The 20,570-nt window shown below is 45.7% G+C and overlaps 1 protein-coding gene and 1 pseudogene across 1 annotated transcript in view; both read left to right on the top strand.

Moving 5' to 3' along the window:
* C8A (complement C8 alpha chain) overlaps positions 1–20,570 on the top strand; it is a 76,726-nt gene that overhangs the window by 47,984 nt on the left and 8,172 nt on the right. Inside the window, exons 8-9 of the mRNA XM_045291985.1 lie at positions 16,906–17,037; positions 18,170–18,327. Of these exons, the coding sequence (XP_045147920.1) occupies positions 16,906–17,037; positions 18,170–18,327 (290 nt within the window). The remainder of the gene's footprint in view (positions 1–16,905; positions 17,038–18,169; positions 18,328–20,570) is intronic.
* LOC115870136 lies at positions 12,614–13,028 on the top strand (annotated as a pseudogene).

Raw genomic sequence — 20,570 nt, 5'->3', positions numbered from 1 at the left:
TAAACCCCACAGCTTCTGACATCATGTGCCTTCCAGATGCCATATGAAGTGGAAGGCTTTCTCTCAGGTAGAGAAGCTAAGGAAGTTTGATAGGATGCCTCTATCCAAGATGCTATCCTAGAAACCCTGCCAAAAATAGAAAATTAAATGAATGGATCTCATGAGTTTAAAAGCTCACGATTTTATTATTCTTTGTCCATATTGAAAAGGCTCTGCAAAGACTTTTCAAAAAATTACTTCGGTTGATGCTTTGCTCATGAAACAAACCAGTAAGGTTCTGGGACTCCGTAACCGGCCGACGATAGTATGGTATAGGAAGAATTCCAGTCCTGGACAGAGATACCTTTGGTGGGTTTTTTTAGGCTTTGTCATTTAGAAACTAGTACTTTATATCTATGAGTCTCAGTTATCCCATCACTGATGTTTGCATAAAGATAGCTACTTCACAAGATTAAGCATTAGCCATATTAATATTTCTAAAAGGCACTGTGATAAGAACAAAGAGTAGCTTCTGTAATTTATTAAGTTTTTAGGTGAAGTCAGTAGGTAGTAAAGCCATTTGATCAAAGTCTGTAGAATGAAGGAATAAAACTGTCCAAATGATCATGTGACCAAGTGCCTCACATATAGGAAGAGTTTAAAGTCATTACCTATTATTTCTGTACCATGTGCTGTTATTATCACTCCTGGCTATCCAGTTATTTTCTCTGTAATGCTAACTGTTATTTCCCCTATAAAGTAGGGATCATCAGAAGTCCTGTCTCATAAGGCTCTACAATCGGTCAGCTGTGAGACATTGTTCAAACTGAAGAAAAATCGTTAGCCTTTTATCCAGGCTGCAGTGGCCAGTCCTCTGGTTGTAGACTTAGTCTCAGCAATCATGTCCCGTCTCCATCTGCCTATCTCCTTTTTGGATCAAGGTCATCCATTTCTGTCTGCAGAGCGTCACCCTGTTTGGAGGGACCTACTCCTCCCATTTATCATGATCATTTTGAGTTCTCATCACTATCTTTCAAAGTGTTAACAATTCTGCCCCAATCACTGTCTACATCCCATCATTCCTGCCCTTGATAGATGTCGGATAACAGTGACCCCGGGAAGGAGCCTCAGTACATCCCGCCCAGCATTGATTATCACCTTCTGGGCAGAGTCATTGGACCAACTGGTCCAATCCCAATACAGAGTCTGGAATTAAAACCCTTACTGAAGTTGGCTTTAATTATAGCTCTGAGTCTATTCTCCCTCTTAGCTTCTTTCCTTTATTTTTTCAGTCTTTTCATCTTTCACGCAGCAACATTTATTCAGCTCCCACAGTATGGCAAGAACTATCTGGATACAAACATGACTAATACATGGTTTCTCTCACCTAAAGACTAATACATGGTTTCTCTCACCTAAAGATTTCCATAGGGTAAGAAGAATTTTCTTTCTTATAATCATCTGATTACGGCAGGGATAAAGTATGCTATGCACAGCCTACTTGATCACTGCCCAAAGTGGACTAACAATTCGTTTTCTCATTCACGGGCCGTAGAAGTAGCCACTAGATTTGGTTCTCCCTGTGGGCTTTGTCCAGCCAAAGTCACCCACTGGAGATGTGGGAAAAGAAAAGAAGAGGGGACAAGACTAACATATGTGCCTTTCCAGTGATTGCCCAAAATCACTGCCATCGAGTCCATTTCAACTCAAAATGACCCTGTATATAATTTCAAAGACTGTAAATCCTAAGGGAGTAGACATCCTCATCTTTCTCTCTCAGAGTGGTTGGTGGCCTTGAACTGCTGACCACATGATTAGCAGTCTAATATTTATCCTACTGCACCATCAGACTGTTTTTCTAATTCATTAGAAACTATTGTCCTTCTATACATTGAGCACATTTTATTTGCCTGGCATAACTCTAATGGCATTGTGCACTAGACTTTGGGCTGCTAACCACAAGGTCAGAAATTCAAATCCACGGACATTTCATAAGAGAAAACTGAGGCTGTATGCTCCTGCAAAGGTTTACAGTCTAGGAAACCTTATATAGGTTCCACATGAGTTGGAATCAACTTGATTTGATGGTTAGTGGGTTATTTTCTTTTGTTTTAATGCTACCACCCTGGGGATGCAAAGATAATATTAATACTATAATTATAGCCACCACTGATTGTGTTTGAGCTATGTATTCATTAATTTAATCTTCTCAACAACAATCTAAAAAACTATGATTTATATTTGGTAAATGACCAAGTTCCTCCAGCTGGTTATGGGGCAGAATCAGCAGTTTGGACTCTTCTTCTCTGGATTGTAAATACCAGGATGGCAATGATCAGGGTGACTCCGTGTCTGATACATTGTAGATGTTCAAAAACTATTTGGGAAGGAATGGAAGTTTGAATGAACCCTAGAGCCTCCGCAGTGTCTAATACAGCTTCTGCCCTCAAGGATCTTACAGATCAATAGGAAACCTATGATCACATCTATATCATAATTGCCAAGACAGATATACGATATCTCAATATTCTCAAGATGGAAAGGAAAGCATTTTCTGATTTCTAATCTGTCGTAGGCAGTTTGCTGAGTCCTGTCAAATTATATATACCTATCTCTATCCCTATATCTATATGCATTTAAGACTTTTAGACCCTTCTCAAGTTGTGTGTGTGTGTGTGTGTGTGTTCTGTTGTACTCATTTTACAGATGGGGAGAACCAGACACTGCGAGGTAAAATGACAAGTCCAAGGTGGCACAGCTGGTAATTGGCAGAGACAAATTTGAAACCAGGCTTTCTAATTCTCAGTACAGTATCTGTGTTATACAGATACTTTATTTCAGTTAAAAAAATTAAACTGCTTGCAATACTTGCAAAATGGCTAAATTAGATCTGGAGAATAATTACGAGATTACTGTCCTCAATAATTACCCCTAGAAATAGTAGTATAGGGTCGGTTTGACCCATTGATTAAGAACTGTAACAAGGAGAATTATGAAAGATGACACTATAATTTTCTGTGCTGAAACTTAAATGTAGTACAGGAGCCAGGAGCATGCCTGATGTGCTGGTATCAATGCGACTCCGAGCGGAACACCCAAGGACAACTACTGAGCTGAGAGTTGCGATACCACGTATGGGCTCAGCTAGAAAGTGCTGGGATCAGTGTGTGCTGTGTCCCCGAGGTGGGAGCTGGGGGAATGCAGGCTCTGTCTGGTGGATTTTCTGCTCCTTTATTCTTATCTTTGTTATTGCGATTGCTGACCAATAGACACTCCCTATACATGGTGAGCCCAAGCACAATGGGACTTGCGTCATTCTCAGGACCAATGTGGATCAGGCCTTTGTTATCCACACGGTCTTCAATAGATGATTGCCAGAAGTAGCTCACTAGGTCCTTCTTAGTCCATCTTAGTCTGGAATTCCCACAGAAACCGTAACATAGCAACAAGCAAAGCTCCACTGACAGGCAGATGGTAGCTGCATTCAGGGTACATTGGCTGGGAATCAAACCCAGTTTCCCTCACGGAAGGTGAGAATTCTACCACTGGGCCACTACCGCTTTCCTTCATTGAATAGGGAGAGACGGGGGAGACCCGGATGAGAAAGCCACCTATAGAGTGGAATGAAGATGGTGTGGGCATTTTCGTTGCAGCTCAAATCAAAGTTCCTCAGATTTCTCATATCTTCCATTATATTTATATATGACTGCTATTGTTTGCTTACAACTTCCTTTCAGAATCAGAGTAGAGCATTTCCTTTTGTTATCCAAAGTAGTTGTGGTTGTTCCTGGTAGTTGTGGTGCCATTGTACGCACCTGTACACACAACAGAACTCTACGCACAACAGAACGAGATGCCACTGGGCCTGCACCATCCTCACAATTGTTGCTATGTTTGAGTTCATGGTTGCAGTCACTATACCAATCCATCTTATTGGGGAGCTTCCTTTTGTTTGCTGGCCCTCTACTTTACCAAGTATGAGGTCCTCTTCCAGGGACTGTTCTCCCCTGACGAACTTACTCTGGACATGTAATCCAAGCATACTTTGGAATATCATCCAAAGGAAAGGGAAAAAACAAATCTCAGAGGAAAACCGTATTCATATTTCAGTCTCTATTTACTTATCCATCCATCCATATATTATCCATCCACTCATCTTTCCATCCATCCATCCATCCACCCACCCACTCACCCACCCATGCACTGGGCATGATAGCCAATATCAAAGTGAGATATCTGTCCCTGTTCCACCCTCTAAAGCCTCACTGCCGACCACCCCCAACTCAGGGGCCACATTGAGCTACTTGCTGGCCCCTGGACTCATCACACTCGCTTTCTTCTTGAGGCTTTGTATGTGCTGCTCCTTCAACCTTGAATTCCAATTCCTTTTCCTCCTCTTCCTTCTTCACTTGGCTAACACTTCCTCATACTCCTCTTCACCCAAGGTCTCTGTCATTATAGAACCCTTCCTGTCTCTCCAGTTCTGTGTCGGGAGCCTACCTTAAGTGTGTCCGTGGACTCACTGTATGTGTCATGCTACTCTAGTGACCTGTGTCCAGTAGGCATGTTATTAATGGTGTGCTTCCAGGGTCTTGTCCGCCGACTGAAGCTGATCCACAATAGGGGCTCGGTGTCTTTTTCGCTGGAGTAATTCAGAATCCAAGGCTGTCAATGCCATGCTCCGGAGCTTTCCATGTGCTTGGCTGAGGCAGAGGTGTGCTCCGAATGGGTCTGAGCTGGATGAGACAGTGAGCAGGGCAAGGTGGGCAGGAGCCTAATTGTGAAGGACCCTGGGTTCACAGCTCAGCAGTCTAGTGTGGCCCAGCAGGTTCTTTGCTGTGCCTGCTAACTAACCAGTCACCCTGAACAGACAGGCCCCGGAGTCTAACAAGCTCCAGGCTTTATCTCCTGTTACCATGACAACCCAGCTTCACAGTGATGGATAATATTGATTGACTGACAGATTCCTGGTGTCTTGGCTCTGTCCCCACTCCCCTTAAGTCATCTGCATACACACGGAGCTGAGAGGCTCTCAGCGCCATCCTCTCAATTTTGTCCTGATTTGGAATTTCTGCCTCCACACCAATGCAAATAGCATCGTCTTACAGGAGAATAAGCTGGATGGTGCCCAAATGACTGTCTCCCTACAGGCACTGCGGTGTGGCACGGAGAAGTCGGGCTCTGGACACGGAGTGTGAGTCAATTGCAGCTCTGCAATGGATTTATGGCTTAACTTTGGGCAAGTGGCTTAAAGTACCTAAGCCTCCCTTTATTCAACCCTTAAGACAGGAATGCCTGTGTCAGTTGTAAAGTGGTGTATAAATATTAAAATGAGCTATCACATGGAAAATCTCAGCCTATCATAAAAACAAAACAAACTCACGGCCATTGAGTCACTGTCGACCCACAGTGACTCCGTAGGATGGGTTGGAACTTCCCTTGTGAGTTTCCAAGACTGTTAACTCTATGGGAGTAGAAAGCCCCATCTTTCTCCTGCTGAGACGCTGGTGGGTTTGAACCGCTGACATTGCAGATTGCAGCCCAATGCATAGCTACTAGTTCACGAGCGTATGCCTTTTGTGTTTGTTAGCTTATGTTTTATATTTGGTTAACTCCCTTTTCCTAATATAATACTTCTCTCTTTTTAAAATTTCAAACCTCAAATATATGGTTATCAACCTTTTTTTTTCAAAACCACTTTATTGGGAGTAAATACAGATATCATATCATTCCATAGTTCAATCACATCAAGCTGTATTGTACAATTGCTACCACACCCAGTTTCAAAACATTCTTTTCCCTCTTGAATTCCTTGGCACCACAGAAACCTTTATTTTACTTGTCTTTATAGGTTCATCAACTATGAGTCTCATATACTGAAAAACAGGAAAACATATCACAAAACTATCTTCTTCATCCACACTTTACAACACTTCCAGTGGCAGTGACCGCATGCACACACCGGAAGGAAGCAATGCGTGGTCCGGCAGCATCCTCACTGTTGTTACCGTGTGTGAGCCTGCTGTTGCAGTCGCTCTCCGTCAATCTCTTGGAGGGTCTTCCTGTTTTTAATGACCCTCTGTTTTCCCAAACATGTTAGCTTTCTCCTGGGACTGGTCCCTCCTCATAACATGCCCAAATCTGTTGGTGGAGTGGTTTTATTTGGGGCTGATAACTGCAAGGTCAGCAGTTTGAAACCACCAGTAGATTCATGGGAGAAAGATGAGGCTTGTATTTCCATAAAGAGTGACAGTCTCAGACACCCACAGGGGAAGTTCTAACCTAAAGGCTGGAGTTTACTCAATAGCAGTGAGCTTGGTTTGGATTTTGACTGTTAGACAAAGTCTCATCTTCTTAGTTTATAAGGAGCATTCTGGTTGTAGATCTTCCAAGACGGGTTTATTCATTCTTCTGGCAGTCATATATATATATATATATATATATATGTGTGTGTGTGTGTGTGTGTGTGTGTATGTGTGTGTGTGTGTACATATATGTGTGTGTATATATATATCATTTGGTGTCAACATCATAATTCAAATGCCATCAACAGTATAGGCTGCAGAAACATGAAGAAAATCATTCTCCCAAACAGCTCACTCTCCCTTATTCTTCAGTTTTCCAAATTCAGCATCAGAAACCAAGAGCTCTGTCTCCATATTGATGGTAGCATCTCCAGCAGCAAAGTGATAATAGTGTGACCAACAGTGAATTTGTGATAAATATCTGACCATTACTGCTAGCTCTCAATTAGACCCTGGCAAAAGCATCTTCCATGGCACAGATCAACTCATCTAACCCTCATGGCCACTTACGAGGTAGATACTAGTATAATCCCCACTTTAATGATGAGAAAACAGGCACAGAGGAGAAATAACTTGTCCAGATATTAAGGGCACAAGGGTGGAGTTCCAGCTGAACAAATGCCATGTACATTGTACCGCCTCCCATTTAGACCAGAATAAGCTTCAAGGCTCGGTGCTCCTAAAGAAAAGCTCTGGCCGGGCAGGCAGGAGATTCCAGACTTTACTGTCATTGGTTCCTTTGTCGAATGAGGTGGTTAGAAAATGAGGCGTTTGCTAAGGCTCCTTTCAGGGCTACAGTGACCACTCAAGTTATATGATGAACACTTCTCTGCGGAGTGGCGGTAGCATGGAGAAAAGGAGTGTGCACAGAATTTGGGTCTAGCATGCTTCACATCAAACCCTGATTCTTGAGCTTGTTAGCCAGGGACTTCGGTAAAGTTACCTAACAGTAATAGCTACCATCTATTGAACACTTATTGTCTTTAGGAATTAGTGTGCCGAGATGACTCTCCTTCCCATTGAACACATGGAGAAAACGGGGTACAAAGAGGTTCAGTACTTTACTCAAAGCCATCCTCATCGTGCGCAGGGGACATCAGACTGTAGAGTTGACACTCTGACTGCCAGCCTCTCTGCTCTTCTCGATCTCAGTGAGCCTCTCAAGTGGACACACACCCACCACCTCAAAGGAGTGTTGTGAGCCTCCCGGGACACAGAGGCTGGGGCTAATGGAGTTGAAGGTGCTTTATAAAACACCAGCTCTCTAGTCAAGTGTGAGCTGTAGTTATTATCTTAATAAAGCCGTAATTCAGGTCTTCACCAAGGTGACTGTGGCAGTGCTGTTGAGCTGTTGTCTAGACGATTGGAATTAGACAGCCCATGCATACTTCGGAGGGCCTTATCACACTCTGCCCGGGATCTTGTATATCTGGAAATGACCTAGAACTTTGCAGTTCTCTGGGTGACAATAGACAATGTCACCCTGCTGCCCGCTTTAGATTGGTAGTCATGACAAACCATTTCCATCACCTGAGGCTTTGGGAGCATTCCTTGTCTCGTTTTGAGTGTCAGAGTCCATTGGGACTCCGTGAGTGTGAGTGTGTGTGTGTGTGTGTGTGTGTGTGTGTGTGTAAAACTGCCTGCTAGAGATTTCAAGGCTCTGACCTTTGGAAGCAGATCCACAGGCCGCCTGTCTCCTGAGGCACCTCTGGGTGGCTATGATTGCTAACTTTTAGGAGTGGAGCCTTAACCATTTGTCCCAGAAAAGGGACTCCTTGCTGACAGCTATCAGGATGTGCTCAGCGCCATGCTAGAAGGCATGACAGAGATAAAATGAAGACACAAGTGTAGGACACCGGTGGTGTGTGAGAAGGCTTTCTGAAGCTCAGAGAAACTCAAAGAAAGAGCCAAGAGGAGTTCCAAACAAGGGACGCAGTGGCACGGAAGGACTGGGACGAATCTGAGATGTAGGTGAAGGAGCAGAGGGGGCGGGCAAGTTAGCCAACATCTGCCAGCCAAGCTAAGTAGGTCACCCTTTCCAAAGTGCTGACAGGAAATAGACTCTATGATTATTCTTCTTGCTGTCTTTTGCTTTTCCCCCCCTTCCCCTTCTGGGCCTTTCTTTGGAGGCGATCAACATAGCAAAGCAACATAGCGGATAGATCACAGCAACCTGAATGACATTTGTTTGTTGCAAAGAGATAAATAATGCATTACATCTGCTGTTTTCCACTTGATGCTTTTCATCTGGAGAACGACAGAAGCTTGCTGCGTTCTGGTGCCTCAGAGCGTCTTGGAATCAGGCTGCGTGCTTCTGCCTCAGAACCGCATGGAGGCCGCATCGCCACAGAGATGTGGGGACAGCTCCCACCTGCACCACAGCCGAGAACAGGAGGGGAAGCCTCCACAGAGAAGGTGGCCAGAGGCAAGCCCAGAGTGCACCAAAGCAACTTTTCTTGGGACGGGACTAGAGTTGGAACAAGTCCAGGGGTGTCCCAGTAATTCCTTGGGGCCCCTTTAAGAAGCCATGGGGCTGATTTCTATTTCGTCCCCCTAGGACCTCTTCTTGTGTTTAGATCTCCTTGGGCTTTCCAGGGGGAGGCTTGCTTCGGGGGAGATAGTGTTGTTGCTTTTCTGACGAATCCATAGTCATTCTTTCAGGTTTGACAGTAGTATCCCCTTTCCTAATAGGAGCTCTAGTGGCATAGTGGTTAGAAGTTGGGCTATGATCTCAAAGGTCCGCAGTTTGAAACCACCAGCCTCTCTGAGTGAGAAAGATGTGGCTTTCTACTTCTGTCAAGAGTTGCAGCCTGGGAAACCCACGGGCTAGCTCCGCCCCGTCCTCTAGGGCTGCTAGGAGCCGCCATCGACGCGTTGGCAGTGGTTTGGTTTGCTTATCCCTTTCTCAGCGCCCTGCCACCCAGCACAGGATGTGCCTCAGCCATTCCCCGTCCTGGACTGCACACTGAGAGCGGCACTGCCCTGCGCCTGAATCACTGGGAGTTGCCAGATGCGGAGTAAAAGAGCATGCCGTGTTTACCAAAGTTGTCTGGATGTAACCACTGCTCTGATGTGCTCATGCAGTTTCAGACTTGTGACCTTAGAGAAGGTCTTTAAGACTGAGACTGATCGCTTATCCAAACCCAGTCAAACTTCTGCTGTACCCATGACAGGAAAACCTCTCACCTCTGCTTGGTCCCCTACAGTGGTGGGGAACTCATTGGCCCTGAATTATTATTTTTTCTTATTCTCTGAGCATCATAATGTTTTCCTTCATGTTGAGCGTGAACCTTTCTTCCTGTAGTTTTGCCTTCTTTAGTTCTAATTCTTGCTCTTCTCAAAACAAACAAAACACCTCCCCGCCACAGAGCCAGTGCTGACGTACAGCCACACAAATAAGCCCTGTTCTTTCTAAAATAATGCTGAATCTAGTTCTTATTGGTCTGTAGTAAGAGGGCTACTTCTTCTATTCTCAGATAAACATCCTCAGTCCCTTACAGAGTCCCTAAAGCATCTAGCTCTGCATTTCTTCACTCGCGAGCTTACTCTTCTCTGGCTACCCGCCGTCTCCTTACTTCTTGTTAAAATGTGACTCCCACAGTCGTGCACCTTGCTCTGACTTCCTGAACTGTCCACAGGGCAGTGGATTGCCCCTCCTTTATTAAACCTCCAGCACCTCTGAGGGGGAAAGGAGAGGCTTTCCACCCAGATAAAGAGTTACAGTCTTGGAAACTCACATGGGGCAGTTCTAGCCCCTCCAATAGGGTTGCTATGAGTCAGAATTGAATCGATGGCAGTGAAGTGGTTTTTTTGGGGGGGGAGTGTCATTTTCACCTGGATTTCTACCTGGCTTCATTGCCCCAAACCTTTAAGTTGTCTAAAACTGTAGGGTCTTTCTCTAGTGGTCTTGCTAAGCCAGCGGTTCTCAACCATCTTAATGCTACAACCCTTTCATACAGTTCCTCATGTTGTGGTGACCCCAACCATAAAATTATTTTCGTGGCTACTTCATAACTGTAATTTTGCTACTGTTATGAACTGGATGACCCCTGTGCAAGGGTCATTCGACCCCCAAAGGGGTCACAACCCACAGGTTGAGAACCCTGTCCAGCTCTTCCTGTGATTGTGCACTTAAATCTGATCCCCAAGTGTGTCAGACTGGGTTGACAAGAGAAACAAATCCAGTGACACTCATATATGTGTAAAAAAGAAGATTCTATAATGAAGTAATCATAGATGAAGAAAATATCCCAGCTCAGTCCAACTCAAGTCTATAAGTCCGCTACTAGTCCATACGTTCCTCTTCAGGCTCGTGCAGCCATGTGAAACGATACAGAATGCAGGAAGATCACAGGCCAGTGCATGCAAACTTGTGTGGATCCGAAGTCTTTTGAAACAAGGCAGGGCTCTGGCAGCTCTCCGGGTGTCCAACAAGCATGAAAATCAAGGCCGAGAAAGTGGGGCAGGGGGCAGTTCACTGGGCCCTCTTTATGAGAAGACCACACACACGCGGAGACACCACCGGGCTGTGACCCGACTGACAGCTTGGATACCACCCTTACACGCTTCTATCTCTCCAGGTGGATGTGAAATTATATCACTGCCACCGCAGGGCAGATGTTGCAGTTTTTCTAACTGAGTCTCATTTGGTTATGCAAGGCCCTCTATTCATCCAGCCTTTCCTGGGCTTTTTCTATCCTGATTCTTTATGAGAATATCCAGTCTCTTATTCCAGGAACATATAAGGAACCTAGCTGCTAGGCCAACATCCAAAACATTGATTGACAACGCCATTGGCTAAAACAGAGCTGAGGTTAACATTCTGTGGCTGACCAGCCAGCAGGGGTCCCCCTAAGACTTTGCTCCTCAACATGGTCCCGGTATACTCAGCATTAAGGTCATCTAGGACACGCACTGAAAATACAGATTTCTAGTCTCTCAGAAACTCTGTATCAAGGGCACAATGGAAAGTAAATATCTAGAAAAGAATGATGGAATATATGTACGAATATGTCAGATACAATAGATGTGTGGTTTGTAACAAGAGTTGTAAGAGCCCCCAATAAAATGATTAAAAACAAACAAACAAACAAAACTTCAGATGCCCACTGGTAGAATTTATCAAAACTACCAGACAGGGCCACTGATGTAATGTGTGACTAAGCAAAGTTGTTGAAAGAAAGAAAGAAAGAGAGAGAAAGAGAGAAAGAAAGAGAGAGAGGAAGAGAGAAAGAAAGAAACACTGTATCAGAAGGGATTGATAGGGCCCAGATGCCTGCATTTTTAATATGTGCTCCAGAGATTTTCCATTGTTTGGAAACCAACAGCCCAGAGCTCACTGTTCAAAAGCCTCAAACATACTCCAGTGTATTCTGGTCCATCGCTGGCTTCTAGGGAGTCCAGGCTGCTGTGACAGGGAATGAAGCAACGGCAGGCCATGGTCTAGTCCTAGCAAGTCATCAGTCCATTCATGCCACTGGGCATATGCACTGCGATTGCTCCAAACCTCCCTCTGCTCCTTCAGTTACCTTCTCCTCTTTGTTTTCCTCCCTCTTGTTCCAATTTCCGGATTTGAGCACCAGCTAGAGGCCCTCTGCTTCTGTCCTGGCCCCAACACACTGGTTTGTTTCCTTGTGGTTCTTTGCAAATGGCTCTGATTGGGCATCCCCACTGCTGGGCATTCTCTTCTCTGTTACCTCTTCAAGGGCAAAACCCAAACGCCAACCTCACTGTCATTGAGTCAACACTGACTCATAGCTAGCCAATAGGACAGGGTAGAACTGCTCCTTAGGGTTTCTGAGGCTGTAAATCTTTCCAAGAGCAGATAGCCTCATCTCTCCCCCCTGGAGAAGCTAGTGGGTTTGAACTGCTGATCTTGCTGTTACCAGCCCAATGTGTAACCCACTACACCAGGAGGGCTCCTCTCTCAAGGGCCAGACTATTTAGATGTACATCATATTAATATTAGCATTGTTCCTATGGTGTCTACATTTCCAAACACATTGGGTGATATGGCTGGGACGGAAGAGGGGTTTGTTCAGGTTTTTCTCTGAGAGCAGAAGTCCTTAGTTCGGTGCCACAATGGGTTTTGTGAAAACATCTTAGGCTTCAGAACAGGAGTCCCTAGGTGATGCCCATGGTGGATGCAATCAGCGGCTCACTGGAAAATTGGAAATCTGAGTCCACCTGAGGTACCGCAGAAGAAAGACCTGGTGATCTACTTCCCCTAAAAAATGGTCTACTTTCACCAGCCATTAAAAACCCTACAGGGCGCCCGGAGGTGACATTCAACCAGCCGTTTCGGGCCTCGGACTTTCTCTCCTAGAACCATGGCCCAGCTTCTCCGTAACTTGGGGAGAAGGCCCCAGGGATGGTAAACACTGCTGTGATTTATTCGAAGCCTCGATTGGCCACATTTTGGCACTATGGCAGGGTGGAACTGGTTCCGCCAACCCCTGCTGAGATCCCAGCAGCTATTCAGAGCCTGAAAAAAGTAGTCGATAGTGCTAAGACTGGGCGCTTCAAACAGCTCACAATTAAGGAAGCTCTGCTGAATGGTTTGGTGGCCACTGAGGTGTGGATGTGGTTTTACATTGGCGAGATCATAGGCAAACGAGGCATCATTGGCTATGATGTTTGAAGACCAGTCTTTAACATCTGATTATGTTTGGTTTGCTATTTGAGTTTTCTTGGACCATGTGTGATCCGTCTACTCTAATAAAATAAATCATCTAAAATTAAAAAAACAAACAAACAAAAAAAAACCCTACAGGGCATAGTTCTACTTCGGCACACACGGGGTGGTCCTGGGTCAGTGTCCACGCCAGGGCAAGTGGTTTGCATCTGAATTTCATCTGCACCCTGTTTTAGCAGTATGGCCTCAGGCAAGATCATGAACTCTTTTGAACATGGAACATCTCAGCTATCAATGAAGTGGGGGCTAGGAACGAGGGGCGGGAGGCGTCTCAAAGAGCCCACGCTCTTGCAAGTCCATTTTCCCACCAAGGTTTTGTAGGCCCCTCTTGTGTGAAGACTCTTGTGTTTAGTTCTCAAGCTCTACAGATTCTTTGGCAGTTCCCTGCCTCCCCTTGCTGGCTGGTACGCGACGTGGGGATCCCTGGCCATCCAGTCACACCACTGAAATCCAGCTGGACTTCTCTTCCCCAGCAGCAGGCCGGCCAGGAACGCAAGCACTCTGCAGGCCTCCTCCAGCCCCCAGGAGTCAGCGGACCCTGTCACTTTAATTCAGCAGCACCCCACCACTCACCTTAGCAATCACGCTGACTTCTGCCCATGAATTCCTTTCATCCACTTTTGTTTATCACTGTTGAAGCGCTTTTTAATCAAAACAATTAAATATGCTAAATCTTCCTCAATTAGTAATGCATTAAAAATGAAAAGTGCTTGCATGGCAACAGGCAGAAGCAGCCCTTGGCTTGGTGCTAAGTGCTTCGCCATAAAGCACCTCTCTCCCCAGGCACTTTCAACATGGGAGCTAATCAGAGTTCCCCTCACAGTGTCAGAGGACTGTCACTGAAGGGCGCCTCATTTCTACAGATGGAGAGACTGAGGCCCAGTGGTGTCCTGCGTTTGTTAGAATTTATTCAAGGGTTCAGCAGCCGCCCCTTGAATTCCACATGCCCGCGCTCTGATGAGAGCCCTCACCGATGATGTGAGCCCCTTGTCATCAAGGAGCAGACTCGGACTGATGGCGACCCCGTGGGAGTCAGTGTAGAACCGCGCACCATAGGATTTCCAGTGGCTGGTGTTTCAGAATTAGACTGCGAGCACTTTCTTCTGAGTTGCCTCTAGGTAGACTTAAACTTCCAACCTCGCTGTTAACATCCAAGTGTGTTAGCTCTACACCAGGGACCCCAAAGAATGCCTGTGGTGCCAGCAGGTGGATGCTTAACCAACAACATTGCTTCTAAGGAACGCAGAGCTCCTAACACGGCGGTTCTCAACTGGGGGTCGCGACCCCTTTAGGGGTCAAACGACCCTTTCACAGGGGTCGCCCGATTCATAACAGTAGCAAAATGACAGTGATGAAATACCAACAAAATGATGTTATGGTTGGGGGGTCACCACAACATGAGGAACTGTAGTAAAGGGTCACGGCATTAGGAAGGCTGAGAACCACGGTCCTAACAGGACTCCTTCCAAAGAAGGCCTCGGATTCCTTTCTTCAGGCTTTGAAAGGTGTTTTATTATTATTATTATCATCATTTTCCCATTTAAAAATACTGACTGCACTCCCACTCTATGCTGGCAGTGTGCTACCATGCTGGAAGCAGGGTGGTGAACAAGACACAGCCCTTAAACTCACAGAATTCAAAGTTTAATGTGGGAAAATGTTGATGCGCCATGCCCCCTTGGAAAAAATAAATCTAACTCTTATCTTAATTGAATTACTCATCTAGATCGTTTCTCCTTTGTGGTTGCCAGGCTCTCACCATGACTAATGGTAATTGTTTTATAATTGTCATAGAAGCTAGTGGTGTTTCAGAACAGAGCTCCAAGGCTCACACTGAGTAGACCATCTCCTGGAGGCCTGCTCTATCCACAGGTGGACTTGGGCTCTGTAGCACCGATGATACTTTGTACCATCTACTCTTCTAGCCTCATCTTGCCAGGCAGACCGAGGGTTAGAAACCCAGCTCTAGTTAATGATGGGCTGTGCGGCCAGGAAATATTGGCTTTACTGTTCTGGGTGTTCATTCTCATTTGTGAAATGTAGGTTTCTCATCAGGGTCGCAGATGAGGACAGAGACAGAGACAGCTAATGAGGGACTGACTGTCTTGGTGGGGCCCGAAGGAGAGGCGGACTCCCTGGGCTGTTCTTCTTGTGGTCTACCAGGACTCTGGCCTCGTGGGAAACAAAGAAAGCTGGGCAAACAGCACTGTGGCCCATGTGACCATGCAGGCACAGGCAACACCCACTAGTCACTTTGGTGGGAAAGGCAATTGTTTTGATCCCAAAATGCTTCATGGAGAAAATGACTGTCAATTGGAGCGTGAAGCAAGAATAGGCTTTAGAAAGATGAGGATGAACGGAGAGAACTGGACCAGTCATTGTTCTATCATTTGCCAGACACATGGATGTATAGGGGTGAATACCTTAAGGAGGCCCCCTGGAGGCTGGGGAGGACAATGGGGAACTAGCATCCATGCGATGCTGTGGGATAGGCCTGGGGCTATTAACCACAAGGTCTACTGTTCGAGTCTACCAGCTGCTCCTGAGGAGAAAGATGAGCCTGGAAGGTGGGCAGAAGCCGACCTCAGAGTTGTCAGCAGCCACTAAGCTGACCCGGCTCTCACCTGGGACACTGCTTCAGGTCTCCCAGGGTGGCTAGGAGGGGTTGCTTGGCTGTGAAGATGCATCCTGACGTGTCTTCACTTGTGCCCACTGAAGAATGCAACGCCTAGATTAACTTGCGAAAGGAGGGCCACAAAACGCACCGCGTTCTGAAGTTTGGGGTGGTTGTGATGAGAAAATGCCCGAAAAATGAGTGCGTGAAAAAGAGGACCCGGAGCAGAGGCCCATGCAATGGGAAGAGACCCTTTAATTCCCCAGAGGAGTCTGGGAAATGAAGGACATTCTCACCAGACGCCGTGACTGAGAGAAGACCTCAAGATGTCTGGTTGATAATCTGTTTTATTTGGTCTCTATGATCCTGTGACTAGAAAGTGCGACCCACTTTTGTACTTGAAGAAATGAGGGAGCTCAGGCTCTGACTGTTTTTCAAGTGGAATTCTTAGTAGTAGTAGTAGTGGTAGTAGTAGTAGGGTAGTAGTCGTCGTAGTAGTAGTAGGGTCGTCATCGCCGTAGTAGTAGCAGCAGTAGCAGTAGGGTAGTAGTAGTAGTGGTAGTAGGGTAGTAGTAGTGGTGGTGGTGGTGGTGGTGGTAGTACTACTAGTAGTATAGTAGTAGTGGTAGTAGTAGGGCGGTGGTAGTAGTAGTAGGGTAGTAGTAGTGGTGTAGTAGTAATAGGGTAGTAGTAGTAGTAGTATAGTAGTAGTCATAGTAGTGGTAGTAGTAGGGTAGTAGTGGTGGTGTAGTAGTAGTAGTGGTGGTGTAGTAATAGGGTGGTGGTGGTGGTAGTAGTAGTAATAGTAGCAGTAGCAGTAGTAGTAGTGGTGGTGGTGGTAGTACTACTACTAGTAGTATAGTAGTAGTCGTAGTAGTGGTAGTAGTAGGGCGGTAGTAGTAGTAGTCGTAGTAATTTACTCCCTGCCAACACGTCTAATTTCTAAGGGGTCTTTTTACTGACTCTTAAGCTAGGCTGCACTGAATGACTTCTCTCCCTCAATGAAATAACTTCCTTTAATCATAAAAATGAAAGAGGAGGCTGGTGGCTCCACAAAGATTTACAGTCCTAGAAGCCCTCTGGGAGGTGACTACGAGTTGAAACAGATGAGATGAAACAGATGAGATGGCAGTGTGGTGGGTGGTTAATATTCACAATCCCTGGTCCTTCTCCCTTCCCAAAGTGTTGGCCTTGGGGCCATTCAGAACAGCGCTGAAGCGGGGATGCAGACTTGAGGTGTAGATGTCGATCTACTTGTGTCCTATTAGCTGTCTTCTAGTATCTTGGCATTTTGTTTGTTTTATCTGCTTCAGGTCTTACCAGCCATGATGCTGAGAGATGCTTCGGAGGCTCCTTCAGCATTGACAGCAAATTGAAGAAAATCATAGGAGTGGAAGGAGCTCTAACAGGAGAAAGCTGTACACGATTTGGCGGTGGCCACACAGGCAAGTCTGTAGCCATGGTGCTTGTGGAAAGAGTAGCCAGCCTGTCCCTTGGGCCCACAATCAGGGCATCGAGGCTATTTGCTCACAACCCCACCTGATTTCATTTCAATGAATGGTCCTAGTGCACAGATAGGCTCTATCCCAAAGCAAATGCCTTGTCTTGGCTCTACTTTGGATTCATCATGGGCGGAAATCACCTTAGCAGTACCGATTTCTTATGGGGCACTAGACTGAAGCCTCACTAAGACTTGGGGTGAGGGGAGCATGCTGACAGAATCTGCATGGTGGGCTGTTGGAATGAAGGCCCCTCAGGTTACCTCCCAGGGGGAGGAAACAGACCCCTTGGGGTAGGAGAATAATGGGCATCCAAAGTTCATGTTCAAAGAATAATGATTAGAGGAGGATTATGCTAGAATCTTTTGTGGCATTCCCTGAACAAAGTGACCTGATGTTGCACGGACTCATTCATTCATTTGTTCCTTCATGCATTCATCAAACATCTATCACATGTTTGTTTTCAGAGGAGGAGGCAAGAATTAAGAAATAAAAGGCCAGTCGGTGAGGTAGATTTTCAACAGGTATATGTTACTCCTATTGCAGTAGGCTAACGATTCCATGCCTTAAGTCCAATTGCTTCCTCTTTTTGAGAATGGGCTCTGTCAGAAACGCCCTCTCTATAGTTACAAGGTAAGCACCCACTTACCGTTCTCGGTCGCTCACCCTTCTTCCTGGCCATCACCTATCCCTGCTGTACAACTGACCACTTCGTTCTCAGTGCTTCTACTGAGCCCGGCCATATCTAGTTGACAAGAGCTGGCACTGAGCTAACAGCATTTGAGAGATGAATGAATGAATGCATGAATGAATGTCCATCAATTTCCCCATCCTCTCCAGATACCATCTGCCATCTGCAGGACTGGAGTGTCCTCTCAGGGTCGATTTCTAAGTCCCGTTCCCCCTCCTCTGGCTCCCCCTCCTCTGGCTCGTATTGTCTGTTAACCCAGCAAAAGACAAGACCAGGCAGCCACTCTCAGGAGGACACCAAGATTTCGTTCCAAACAGGGGTGCCCGGGGCCCATCCCTTAGGCTTCCTGGAAAGTGAGCTAACACGCATTTACCTTCTCTATGGCAGACCACAACGTGAAGAGCTCTGTTGTGAAAGACGTCATTTCTCGGGTCCGAGGCGGCAGTGCTGGCTCAGGAGGTGGCTTGATACAGAGCGAGAGCAGCGTTACATACCGTTCCTGGGGGAGGTCATTAAAGTATAATCCTATTGTTATCGATTTCGAGGTAAGTCTTTTCGCAGTTGAAGAAACTCTATGTCCATGAGGAATGAAAGTGAAGCAGACCACATCATTTCATATTTCTCATTATGAGCCCATCAAAGTACATGATGGAATGTCATGGGACACTGAACCTGTGGCCTTTCCCCTGCCTGACTGTACTCAGAGTCTGACTTTTGACCTAGGCCAGTGGGGAGCTGAGATCAGAAATGTAATAGCCTGGCCAGTTGGTCAGTGGTATGTTACCCTGGTAGTCTGCGACTTCTTGAGGGTAAGGCCACATCAATAACATTTCACCTTGGTATCTTTTATTTACAGGCTTCCAAGAATTTATGCATGTATATACTTTCAGAATGCATTTTTACATAAATATGAAACTACTTGTATACAGGTAGACATTGCTTAATGCCTATGATACATCCGGTGGCATGGGATGCTGTGTGATTTGGACATTGGGCTGGCAATCATCACGTAATGCCCAGGGCAGCCAGCCCTCACAATAAAACATTATCTGTCCCCAAGTGTGAGTAGTACGCAGGGCGAGACTCTCTGCCTTCCATCCCCTGCTCCCCGGCACTGGCAGTGAGGCTGTATTCGAACTGCAAAGTAAGTGGTTGCTGTGCGTGCTGCCACATTGCTTCTCTCAACCTGCAGGGCAGTCCACTGAAAATGTTGGCAGTTGTGCCTTGGGCTTCTAATCAAACTATCCTTGTGTTTGTGCCCATTCCCACCCTCTTCACCCATTTCCCTCCCTACAGGTATTTACAATTCCAGGGATAGATAACATTTCTACTCTTAAAACATACCCCCACTGTTGCACAAAGGTCAGATGGTTCACCTTGATTTCATTTCTTCTTCAATAAGTAGGGGACCGTTTTCCCACACCCATAATTCCCATAGGAGCTGAAAAATTGCTATCATCATGCTATTAGTGATCGGAGCAGAACCTGTACACTCGAGATCAGGAGTGATAATAAACACTTCACAGGCAAAAAGTGAACTTTGTGTTTGTCTTGAACAAAGCTTCCACGGGGGAAAACAGATTCGTGGTTTGGAGAAGACTGGATATTATCTTTTTGTTTGGGAAAAAAAAGCCTGGACTTTGGAGTGAGAAAGGCATAGATGGACTCAGGCTCCCCGCATGTTTGATGTGTGACTTTGGGTCAACCGACTTCCCTCTCTGAGCCTCGGTTTCCTGATCACTCTGTAATCTGCGCTAAACAGTACGTTTGTGCACCAAGTGCTTGAGAAGAGAAATCACTATCTAGTAGATGCCTGTGGAGGAAACAGGTTCGTAGAAGTTTTATAACCTGCCTAAGAGCTCACTCAGCAAATGGCAAAGCCCAGCGTCATTTGTGTCTGCCTGAGTGTAGCGCCTGCGACCTCTTCACAATCCGTATTGCCCTCTGAGAAGTTTGGACTCCACACACCAAGCCATCAATAGATTTTAGAGCAGAGAAGTGACTGGGCTAGAGTTGTGTATCAAAAAAAGAATGCTCACAGGGATATGAAAAATAAATGGCAGGAGAGAGAGAGAGAGGGAGGGAGACACTATGGGTAAATAGACTTGATGGGGGGTATTTGGATACTCAAACTCAGCGTGGGCCAGTGTCTCACAAGTCCAAGAGTTTAGCAATATTTATATAGAGAGTAGATTGAGTTTGAATGAATGCAAAAGTCCTATTATCTTAGGACATAGGTCTTGTTTCTAATGTTATACTATAGTTTATGTTGTGTTATGTTATATACGATTATAAGTGATGATAGATTGTGCTAGATGATATGTATGTTGCTTCGTGTTGAGTGCTAACGTTTTCATGTAATGTGCTATTTCACCATGGCCTTCATCCATTCTTTGCATGCACTAAGTGATGTTACGATGCTGTACTAGGACAAAGAAGCCTTGGTGGCACAGTGGGCTAAGTGTTGAGCTGCGAATCACAAGGTTGATGGTCCCAACCCATTACCTGCCCTGCAGAGACAGATAAGGTCCTATAAACAGTTGAAGCCTGGGAAATTCTCAGGAGCAGTTCTACTCTGCCCTGCAGGGTCTCTACGACTCAGAATCAACCCGGTGAGGAGTGCAGCTGGTCTAATTTTATGATACTATGCTGTGTGATGCCTGCTATGTTATGTTTTCTCATATTGCTTGCCTTCTCTGAATCTAGTTTCTTTTTTTTTTTTTACATAATTTTATTAGGGGCTCATACGACTCTTATCACAATCCATACACACATCAATTGTGTAAAG

Source organism: Echinops telfairi, unplaced genomic scaffold (assembly GCF_000313985.2).
Source record: "Echinops telfairi isolate 266 unplaced genomic scaffold, ASM31398v2 ScPeMD7_443;HRSCAF=831, whole genome shotgun sequence".
NCBI classification, from domain to species: domain Eukaryota; kingdom Metazoa; phylum Chordata; class Mammalia; order Afrosoricida; family Tenrecidae; genus Echinops; species Echinops telfairi.
The sequence above is the reverse complement of the archived record's forward strand: the minus strand, read 5'-3'. Positions and strand labels throughout refer to the sequence as shown.